Raw genomic sequence first — 12,668 nt, forward strand, 5'->3', positions numbered from 1 at the left:
TTCTAACGTATACAACTCTAATTTTTCCAATTTTGGAGACACAATTATCCGTTTGTACAAAGAGAAGAGACGTATACATCATCATCCAAACAAAATCTTAAACAGAGGATAGAATAATTTGGAAGTAAAAAGGCAAATGGACTAGCTAACTCCTAATTGGGATATATATTTGGTCAAATTTATTGGAAAATTTTCTATCTTTTCTGGTAGGAAAACATTCATATATGTCATAAACATAATCAGAAACAAATTGGTTAAGATTGAAAGGATCTTTTCCAGTACTATAGAATCGTGGTATACTAAAAGGCTCGATGAAATAATGAGAATACTTTCGATTATTGTTGAAGATAATATCGAATTAAGATGATGATCGTAATTTGAAGGATGCGGGCCTGCCCAAGTTTTCTTGTAAATAAAAATCCGAGCCCTTTACATTACTATGATATTAATGATGAGTTTTAAAAGAAGTTTAATGAGAATAAAAATGATGAAGAAAATATTAAAATAAAATGTGAGATTATTTAGATAGACAAGAATGGCATAGAATGTGATTTAAAGCAAGTGCTTCGGATTCATGCAATTCGTGATTTTACTGCAAAAGAGTGTGTTTAATTTAATCAGGTGGGAGCCAACATTTTAAACTACACTACTATCGAGTAGTTAGACTCTCTGTGGGCCCCACATGGCACTAATCCCCGCCATGCAAACCGCCCGACCAAACTAACCAATACAACCGTCTCCTCTTTGACAACATGAATATCTCTGTATATGATATACATATATAAATGATACTTATCGTTATAGTTATGAAGTATGTAAATATTATGTATTTTTTATAAAAAAATTATTATTATTTTTAAATAATATTTTTATTAGAATAATATTATGTATAATCACTTTTATGTATTGCGCGCTTGAGAACTTTATTGATATGATTAATTATATTAATTATTTTTTAATACGTAACTAATCACATCACTAAATTATGTAAAAGAGTACATAAAAATTACTACACATAAAATTTTTGTACTTTTATTAGCCGAGGGGTATCTTGCTGCCTTGCAGCATTGACTAATTAATAGAAGTGTTGTATGATAATTAAAGGGGGGAAGTATCTTTAACAACTATTTTATTTTTTGAATTTTGGAAGTATATCCAGCAAACTCTTAGGGGTTGGTTCAGAGGGTAAGAGCCTTATCTTGGTGGTATGCCTAGTTCAGATTTAAGATCTCACACTTTTCTTTTCTTTTTTTTTCTCTTTTTCTTTTTAAATGATGAAGACTCTTAGAAACCATGCAAATATAAAATATACTTTATCAAGGTAAACCCAAAATCCGTGTATCGCATATTTATCCCACAAATCAAGTAAATCATCACCATTGTACCAATGAGACGTGACCCCTAAAATCTGTTTCCATCGCACCATCTGAGCCCCACCATTTGAACCAACCCCTCTTAGTTGTTGGACTACACTCAGATTAATTGAGTTCAGTCTATTTTAAATTGAGTCTAGTATCCAAACACACAATTATCAAATTATTAAACTCATTTCAATTCAAAATCTTTTTATACGTAAGACTCGTAACATTTTTTAACTTTTTATAAATAGTACTAAACTCATTTTAACGTTTAAATACATATAAACTCATCTTAAATAGGTTCTATAGAACTCACTCAATTATTTTAATTCATTATTATTTATAAAGAATTGAGCTCAGCTCAACATCTAAACTTAGCCTAAGAGTTAAAAAACCGATAAAAGGTCTTCTACTACTATAATATATATTTAATTTTAGAAAATACGATGCAAAATAAAAGTGAAAAACAAACTAGCACTCATTAGTCAGGGATTCAGGAAAGATGGTCTGTGTTATTATGATGTTATCTTATAACCTCTGACCCAAAATATTATCCCAGCTGATTTCCTAGGAAATCCAAAAAATACGAGAAATGCATCATGGTAAAATATTATCATGCTTTCAATGAATCCCTCAAAATTCCCTCACATGAACCATTTCCCATGCCGAGTGAGAACAAGGGGTAGTCAATTCTCATATACACTGCATGCCATGAGAAGCAAGCCTCCGAACCTAGAGACCATGAGTGAGCTTTTACAGCATTGCGAAGGAGATAAACCATGGGGAACTTACAAGCAACTGCTCCAACTTATCACAAGCATCTAACTGCTTCTAGCCTTGCCCCGGCCCCAGGGCTAGCTTTTCCCGGGAAAGAGTAGTCTCCTGTGGAGTAAGGAGTAAAGACCGCGTCAGCAGTAGCACCATTTCAAACTTCATGTTCAAACAAATCTTCTTTGTCCAATCTTCATGTTCAAACAAATCTTCAGGTGGGTCATAGACAACTATATCAGGAAACAGTTCCAAAAAGTCATCGTTTATCTTCTCTCTCAATTCTGGGTATGGAAGGATCCCTTTCAATATCACTCGAAAAGGTAAAAGAGATTGGAGGATCAGGGGATAGTCTCATTTCATCTTATATGTCCATTGCCTCCGAGGGCAACTCGCCATCTAAAAAGGCTCTGATAATGTCCCCTAATGTATGCTGATCAAAGAGAACTTCCTCTTTCTTCAGGTCTTCCCAAACCCGCTTTGCTTCATCAACTTTTTGTTTTTTATAAGCATCATAATCATGTCCCTGTAAAAGTACATGTCTGGCCGGTACCAAATTTCTTTACGAACCACATCGTATAACAAAGAAAGCAAACGATTTAAGATAGTCAATCATTGCACACTGCACATTTGATATGGCTGATTTAAAATTACAGTATCAAAGGGGAAGGGGGAAGTCGGTATCCACTTACTAATAAGCACGTCAAACGTAGTGAAAGCCCAACAGGCCCAAGAATGGGTCTTATGGATATATATATTGAGGATAACAAATAAAACTCCCAACTGATCACGAAGGAGATCATTCTAATTAATATGTAGTTTTCAAGATATATTTTGGAGGTTAGTCATCTTTACCACTCCCCTGTCTCTATAAATAACATTTAAAGATAATATATTTATTCTCTAATTTAGACATCAGAGTTCCACTAGACACTCTGTGTTGCCCTCTTTTTTCATTGTAGATATTCGTACATTTGACAACTGCGTTCTTAACAAAAGGGTAACAAAAAAATCAAGTACCAGATGATGAGCCAAAACTCACGGGTTTCCATAGAGTAATTGTAGAAGGAAAAAAGATTAGCAAAGAGCCAATAAACTCTAACATTTATGTCAACTTCTCTTCTTAAAAAACTGATATGAAGGGTGAAATCTAGAGTTCCAAACCCACCAAGAACATGTCCAACTTACCATTATGATGGGGAAAAAAAGAACAGCACATAATGCTTCGTGGTAACAGGCCATATCATGTTAAAGCACCTAACCCTGGTGCCAAGGTAATACAACAAATAACACGAATAAAAATTGTACAATGTGCTTGCATGGAAGGTTATTCTGTTAGAGATAATGTCAAATCAAGAATTTGATTTGAAATTTTGATATTATCGTGATTTCGTCTACATAATATCAACTGTATAACTAATTCATTATCCTAATCAGGACAGGAGAGAGACATTTAACTTATTCCAATTGTGTAACCGATTCATTACACACTTGGTGAGCTTGCTGGACCCTATGCACTCTCCTAGTGAGGTCAGAGGAGAAAACTCAGAAAATTCAATTTTATTGTGTTTAAAACAGAAAGGTCATAACACAATACAGGTCCCATTTAAAAGGGATTCTGCAGGGGTGGTTTTTATATGTAAGGATTCTCTTTATTTCACTTGACATGAAGGGCATACATTAAATGTAACTCTCCATTTCAAGTAGGCACTCTCAACACTCAAGCTATCAGATTGACTCAAAACCAAGCACTTGTGCTTGACAACCTGACTTCTACCATTTCAACAAATAATGACACTATTACATTCTCAAGTCAGTGTGTAGAGCGCATAATTTACATGATCACTTAAATAATAAAATTTAATTTCTAATATTTAAATTTTAAAATTTATTTATTAAATCAAATTATGTTATATAAACATTTTACTCGGTGTGCTAATCTACACACTGGCTTTAGAATAGGAATTTTCAACTCATAAATATGATTGATGAAAGATGAATATAACAAAATCACTTAAAATTAACATATCAATTATTGTCACCCATGAAAGCTCTATGTGGCAGAGATGAATCTTCAATATCGAAGTACATAGGCTATTAGCCATTCTGTATTCCTAATTGAAACCATCTACAATCCGTAGAAAATGTCAAGCAAATACGTACTAAAAGCTGCCAAAACTAATTCATCCTAAACGTCAAGTCCAGTAATAGTACCCAAGTTCCCTTGACAAATTAAAGATCAGTCCTCACCGCCATCAGGATTAATATTTGGGAAACTACCGGGAAGATGCTCATTAGACTCTTGGCGAAAGCCATCGCTGCTACCATCAAATTGCGATGGCAAACTCATCCACGAAATATCTTGGAATTCACTCGGTTCATTTAGATAGTTAGACCCAAAGACTGTCTGATCTGTGGAATTGTACACCCAGTTGGACATAAACCCAATAGGTGGAACCATCGTGGCAGGAAGAGGAGGAGGACTTGAATAATTCCCACCCACTACTTGGAAGTAGCCATTGGAAGTAGCCCCTATACCGAGAGCATGAGCGTTAGTCCATTGAGCAGCAGATTCTGGCTGCAGGAACCCATTTTGAAAGGTACTAGTGGTGATCTGCATATTATCCCTGGCGCCTATTATTGGTACTTCAACATCAGCAATGGCGGCACCTTCGAGAATTCCACAATTCATCTGATCTACATGCTCATCATCCACCCCATCATGATCATCTTGCAGAGAAGTTGAACCAACCATCGCATGAAAGTCATCTTCAGTTTGCGTTTTTGTTGATTTAACAAATTTTTTATAAATTCTGCATAAGACCCAGTCATCCAACTGCATGGTAAAAGATTTAGTGCTGATCATGGTCAGTTTTTGAGAATAGAAATAAGAATCTTAAAACGAACATAATGATTAGTGAAAGGATGAAAAACTACAAACCCTCATGCCATTTGAGCCCCTTTTTGTACAGGGTGAATCCTCAACTCTAAATTCGTGCATAATCCAGTCGGTCTTGTCACCCTTTGGAGCCTTTCCTATATAAAAAACCAATGACTTCCTATACCCAACTACGGTTTCATTGGATTTGATTTGCCTGTCAGCTCCGGTGGCTTTCCAATATCCATCACCAGCCGCTCGATTTGGCCGGCTTCCATTTCGATACTTTCGATCTCTTGGGGTAAAAATGTATAATTGATCTTCTTGATAATCCTCGTATTTTGCTTTTAATGGAAGAAGTTAAAGTGTTATTTTCATAGTTCAACTTCTGATCTTTAATGTGACATAGTCTTAATTTAAGCTCATTGTATTGAATGTCATGACTGTGTGTATGCACCACATGCAGTGACATGCACTCAAGCAAGATAATTAGTTCCACTTGAAATTTGAATACAGTGAAACACGCAATGCCAATGGATTATTATTGAATTAATTAAAAGCACATTGATCTGGTCTGCGTCTACACACACACACACACACACATATATATATATATATGTAAATTGATATCATGGCTTCATAGAAAACTTTATATATTGAAATATATATAATTTATTTTTAAGGAAAATTCTAAGTACATGACTACAAGAAAAATGCTTATTGCAACATATATTTGCTGCGAAAATACACATTTTACGTATGAGAAATACTTTAGTCATAAATTGATTATATAAAAATAATCTCACAAATTAACGTAGTTTTATGTGATTTGTCAAATTTTAAAATTATTTTTATTATAAAATAAATTTAACAGATCATATAAAATCATATCAATTTATAAAATTACTTTTATATAATCTTTTTTATGGCTATACCATTCATCTTTACATATGCACTCCCATTGCACCCTTGGATACCATAAATCTAACTGGACAGAATAACACTGTGTACGTACAAAAGCACAAGCATAATTGATGCACATCCAGTCAAACGAAATGAAGCGATACCATAAATCTAACTGGACAGAGTAACACTGTGTACAAAAGCACAAGCATAATTAATGCACATCCACTCAGACGAAATGAAGCACTATCCAACGCGATGAATTAAACAAAATTGAAGCTGAACAGTCAGATCAGCTAGCTAGCAAGTTGAGTACCATGAATATTTCTTCAATTTCATTTATTTATTCCCTTCTAGTTTTGCTAAGTGCATTCGACATGGAAAGGAGAAAATGTTTGACATCAGGAAAATTAGTTCCAAGAAAACAAGCACATCAAGAAAAGGTATCTGCAGAATATCTGATCCTATATACTATGATTCTCTAGTTCAGATTAAAAATAATTAGCAAGAAATAAACTTTCCATCATGCGACGTTATGTTCAAACCAATTTCATTGGAAAAGATCCAGTTCCAAACTGCTCAAACCATTAAAGAATACCAAGAAAGAAACAGGATGTTTGAACAAGATCAATACTACCTGCAAGAAAATCTGGGTTATATGCATATAGGTTAACCTCCACGATTTTGTTAAGTGGCAGGGGCTGGTTCAATACTTTCTTCTGCAAGTAAAAAACGATGAGCTCTTCGTCTGTTGGGCAGAATCTGAACCCAGGAGAGAATGTGGAAAGAACTTCTAGTTCCTGAATCTTGCTGTTGCTGTTGAAATTGTTTGACTCATCATCGATATCTGCAGGAAACCCTTGATCATGAGCAGCTGCAATATTATTCGTTGCGATCAATGAACTGTGATTGCTCTCTGGTGTAGTACCGTCGAGGGCTAATTGGGGTTGCTCTCTAGAGTTATTGGCGAATGATTGGGTGGTATTAACAGCATCCATGATAATCGGTTTACGTTCCTTGGCATTCTCAACCTCCATAGCCGGACTCTTCTCTGAAAGAGAAGTCATTGCAGCAGACGCATGTCGAATCACTACTTTTGGTCTGGTCTGCGTCTATTCATAGCTATACATATGAGGTTATTCATATATAAAGTTTAAATTTTAAAAGATAAATCCAAGCAGTCCAAGGATAAGACGGTAACCAACAGACATATATAGAGCTTATCAATAGTTCAATCACTAGATAATGTATTTGTGTATTATACAATCTTCTCCTGTTTTCTCTTCTTCGTCTGACCCCCTCGTTCCTCGATTCCTCCCACGTATCCTCTTCAGACTCACTCCCTATTATCCCCACCGATAATTTCTCACTTTCTTTCTCTTAAACTCACCAAAGATAATTATTCATATCTATAGTACTCATTTTTAAATTCAATAGTATTTATCAATCACTTAGTCACAAAATTAGGAAAAATATAAGTTGATAAAATAAAATAAAAACCATGTGTTTTAATTTGAAAATTAAAAGGCCCTATTAATTGGAACATGATATAATTAATTCAGTTAACTATATTAATTTTATATCGTGTTTTTTTATTCAATAATTTTAATTTTTAACTTAATAAAATCTATATTTTATTTTTATTTGATAATAATATAATGAGACCGCCGTGGATGATGCGACTTCATAAGAATATAACTCCATATTTCAAAAATTATATAATGATCACTGAACTTAGGACATGCCCATGTAGTAGTATTGTATTAAAATTTGTTCTTTTTTAATCTTTTTAAGCATGATTAATTTTTTAAACGTTACCTCATTCAATTATTAACTTATACGATAAAATTAGATATAGAGAAAATAAGATAAAATAGTAAAGCGTGGAGAATATGAAAGTATTCTTGATTACATAACAGTAAAGGCCGGTTAATTACACAAATTATCATCAAGATAACGTTAACAACGACTAATTCAATTTGCAACTATGAAATTTCATTGCAAAAAGTGACAATTTACAATAAGAAAATAATTTCTTACAGTGGATCAACGGACAAAACTAGATTATTTGCAACGATTTTGTTTTCTTGCAAAAGGTTCATCTCTTATAGTCTAAATTTTAAATTTTCATATATTTTGGTATTTATTTACTAAATTTTTAAAATATTTATACTTTGTAATGATCCAGTCTAATAATTTCAAGATCGGAATATTGATAATATTTATGAGCGTAAAAAAAACCGGCAAACTGATAAACCAGACCAGACAGTCCAATACAAGTTTTTCTTTTGCTAAAGTCAGACCAGATCATATGTATATATATATTAATTTTTTATATTGTATATAATTTTTATATATAATATATAATTATATATATATAGTTTTATATTATATGATAAATTACTAATTAATATAATATTAAATTTTAAAATCTTATATCACTATAATTTATTGTATTAATAGTTATACTAATACTATATCATTATATATTATAATATACTATAATATATCACTATATTATATATTATAATATACTACAATATATTATTACTAGAGTATTATATACTATAATATACTATATAATTATAGTATATAATATAGTATATTAAAACCGGAAAGCCGGACCGAACCAGACCGAAAACCAGTAAAATAGAAGTATCGGTTTAAAAGGGTAACCGGTACATAATTGATTTTGAAAAATGTAAAACTGGTTCATACTGGTTCGATCCTAAATTTTATTCAAAATCGGACCAGACCAAACCGGCTACACTACCAATAATATATATTAGACTTAACTTAGTTTTAATGGGAGAATATTTGTAGAAACCCAATTGAAGTTTATTGGGTAATATTTGGATAAGCTCATGAACTATAAATTATTGAAATTGATTAGGCATTTTAATTAGGCTTAATAACTAGGTTGAATTCAATTCATTATTTATTGAACGAGTTAGACTCTTCTAAAATTTAAAGATTAACCATTATAAATCTAATTCAATTTAAAATTATCACTATTAATGGAAGTACTCTACTTAATGTCATCACTACCAATACTACATTAAATAAACTACCAAATGATGTTTTTAAAAAATTCAAATTCTCGTTAATCACTGAGATAGTCCAATTTTTTTTTTAATGAAAAGTCAAACTTGACTTGTAAGTTTATTCCATTGAATTAGAATGTTCGTTACAATCTTTTTCCTTCAAAATTAAAGAAAATACTTGACTAGGACATTCCTCTAGCCATACTTTCTCTTCCCCTATACTTAAGGCTAGCTTTGCAAGTAAATGAGCCATTGAATTAGCTTCTCTATGGACAAACTTAATCTTCCATCTTTTGTTTCAAGCAGCAACTTTCTGAAATCTTCAATCAACACATCATAATTAGTACCTATAGCTTCCTTGTTGTTTATTTCTTTGACTATCGTCTGAGCATCTCCCTCCAAACAAACAGGTGCATACCAAGCTTAATACAGAAATTAACTGCCCTTCTCAGTGCAGCAGCTTTTGCAACTGTAGGTTTAGAGCATTTATAGACCACATCACATAGTAAAGCTAAAACTTCACCTTCTTCATTTCTAATTATAACCCCAATTCATATATGTTTATCCTTTGAATTCACAGCAGCATCACAATTGGTATTCACATACCTGCCTTTTGGTTTCTTCCATCTGGTTTTATGTCTTACTGCATTCTTCTACTGAATAGCATCTTGCAGTTTGTCATAGGCTAATTGGTACTCCATGATGCTTTGTTTTGTTGAGCTAAATCACTATCTTGGATTCTCAAAATGTTCTTCAAATATCAGATAGTTTCTCATCTTCCATAATTTCCTCATCATACAAACCCCCAGTTCAAGTTCAAATAGTTTCAATTTTTCTATGATCTATTGTCATACTGTCCTAAGTTTTGTCCCCATTATTGACAGTTTCTGAATTGACTTATCAGCTTCACACCAAACATCTACTGCAGTAGGGCACTTCCAAAGAACATGAACTATAGATTCCTTTTCTCTCTGGCGTATAGGGCAAAGGTTTGTATCAATCACCTTCATCTTCCATAAATTAAACCTTGTAGGTAGTATTTTATTAACAGCCTTCCACATAAAGTATTTTGTAGCCCCAGGCACCTTAAGATTCCAAATTAATTGCCAATCTAACATATCTTCATAGCAGCTCAAGAACTCACCCTTCTTACCAACCTATTTCTCTATTCATTCTACATGGTAGGCATTTTTAACAATAAAAATTCCTTTTCCACTTGGGCCCCAAATCATCATATCTGTAACCCTAGTCATACTAAGAAGAATGCTTCTAATTACCTTTGCCTCCTTAGTACTAAATATCTCATTGTTGAACCCAAGGTTTCAAGTTTTGTGTAATTATATATCTACATATAGATTTTGATGATAACAAATGAATTCAAAAAATAAATGAGTCTCAAACTCAAGTTGTCTACACAATGGAGTCAAGCACATCAAGGAAATAAGCATGAGCAAGAAGGAAACAAGTTCACATTTAAGTCATAGAGTAATGTTGTAAATCTCTTAAATTCGAAATTAGGATTAAGGCTCAAAATTAATATTTTATCATAAAACATTAAAATACATTTTTCACATGTGCATGAATATTTTGAAAATTAAATCTGAAAATTTTGAAAGATGATTGATTGTCATCTTTCACATGTGCATACCTTGATTAAAGGGTTGAACTTTGAAAATATTAAAGATAATTGATTGTCATCTTTCACATGTGTATGTTTTATTTGAATATTTTCAAAAGTGATTGATGCTTTTTTAGACTTATACAAAAGGTAGATGATTTTGTTTGAAAATTTTGAAAAGTAAAGTGTGCTCCTTTTGTCATATGCAAAAAGTAAAAGATTAGGTTTGAATTTTTGAAAAAGGAAAGTGTGCTCCTTTTGTCATATGCCAAAAGTAAAAGATTAGTTTTGAAGTTTTTGAAAAAAAAAATGAATGATGTTGTCTTTGACAATTGAAAAAGAAAAACCTTTTATTTGAATTTTTTGAAAAAGTGAATGATGTTGTCTTTGACATATGAATCTTTTTAAATTTGAATATGAAATCTCATATGCCTATAAATAGATCATTTGAGAGCTTCACATTCACAATACCAAGAGCATACAACATTCATTCAAAGCTTTCATTCTCTCTTCTCTAAGCATTGAGTCTTAATTCTTGTTCATTTTGAGAGATATAGTTTACGTTGTATTGTTCTTATTTCACTCATTGAGAAGTGTTTTCTGATAACCTACCCACTATCAGCTCTTGTATCAGAAAAATGGTGTGTATAACCCTTGTGCGTGTAGAAAGTATTCTACACGGGGAATAGTTGAATCACCACGTGTAAAGTGATTGCAAGTGTAGAGGGTGTTCTACACAGATCCTTTGTAGCGGTGTTGTTCAAAGGTGTAATAGGTTTCTATCTCCACCTGAAGGAGGTTGAATAGTGAATTTGAAAATTCTCAAGGGGTAGCTTGAGGCGAGGACGTAGGCAGTGGGGCCGAACCTTGTTAACATACTGAGTTTACTTCTCTCTTACCTTTAGTCTTTATATTTATTGTTATTTCATATTTTGTTTATATTTTATATTATATATTTGATTTAGAATTATTATTTTTTTTAATACAACTCAATTCACATCCCCTCTTGTGTTAGTCATCTGGGTAACACTCATTTACTATATTGAGATTCCATTGCCTTGTGTCTTCATTAATTAAGTCACAAACCCTTGCCTCTCTTTCTAGTATATGAATGAGTGAGCAGATTCTTTGATTAAAGGTTATTAGCAACCATTTATTAAACCAGATCTTGGTACTTCTTCTATCTCCAACTCTCTAACACAAACCATCCTTTATTAAATCCATAGCAAACAACATGCTTCTCCACATCAGAGATGGCCTTGCCCCTAACTTGGCTTCAATTAAGTCCACATGTTTAAAGTATTTCTCCTTTAAAACAACTACAACCAAAGATGAGGGATTTTGAATTAGTCTCCAACACTGCTTAGCCAGTAATGCCTTATTAAAGTTATACAAATCTCTAAATCCCAATCCACCATATTTTTTTGATTCTCCCATTTTCTTCCAACCTTTTCAATGGAGCTTTGAGCCATTTTCCTTTAGACCCCACCAAAACCTAGACAACAAGACTGTTATTTCATTACACAACTTATGGGAAAACTTGAAAACACTCATTGAGTAGGTAGGCAAAGCTTGAATGATAGCTTTTATTAATGTTTCCTTCTTGAATGATAGCTTTTATTAATGTTTCCTTCCCTACCTGAGAAAGAAGAGTGTTCCTCCAGCTGTTGATCTTGGTCCAAACTCTATCTTTCAAATGTTTCATAGCTGCCACTTGCTAAAACTCCTAATGTCTCCAGAATTTGTTTTCTTGTAACTTTTGCAGTATTTGAACTAAAAAAGATAGTAGTCTTTTGTTTGTTTTTTGTTCAAAAACTACCCTGATGCCATCTCATACCTGTTCAACAAACATTGGAGCTTTTGCCATTATGTTAAGATTGCCCTTCCAAAGATTATATAATCACCGGGAAATATTAAATGGTTGATTCTAGTACTCCCATTTGTGATAGCAAAACCTTTAGTATCTCCACTTCTGTTAAATGCCTCTATAAGTGAGATTAAGACTTTAGCACACAAGATAAAAAGGTAAGGGGAGATAGGGTCCCCTTGCCTTAAACCTCTTCATGGTTTCAATTTCTCTCTAGGCTGCCCATTCACCA

At 32.8% G+C, this 12,668-nt stretch overlaps 1 protein-coding gene across 1 annotated transcript; it reads right to left on the bottom strand.

Moving 5' to 3' along the window:
• Positions 1–4,170: 4,170 nt before the first annotated feature.
• On the bottom strand, positions 4,171–7,002 carry LOC122292815 (NAC domain-containing protein 19-like). Its single transcript, XM_043101338.1, has 3 exons — positions 6,545–7,002; positions 5,068–5,348; positions 4,171–4,962 (listed from the first exon to the last, which is right to left on the bottom strand). The coding sequence occupies exons 1-3, from the start codon at positions 6,972–6,974 to the stop codon at positions 4,366–4,368; spliced, it is 1,308 nt and encodes a 435-aa protein (XP_042957272.1). The 5' UTR covers positions 6,975–7,002; the 3' UTR covers positions 4,171–4,365.
• Between the last annotated feature and the right edge of the window lie 5,666 nt (positions 7,003–12,668).

Source organism: Carya illinoinensis, chromosome 13, assembly GCF_018687715.1.
Source record: "Carya illinoinensis cultivar Pawnee chromosome 13, C.illinoinensisPawnee_v1, whole genome shotgun sequence".
Lineage (NCBI taxonomy): Eukaryota > Viridiplantae > Streptophyta > Magnoliopsida > Fagales > Juglandaceae > Carya > Carya illinoinensis.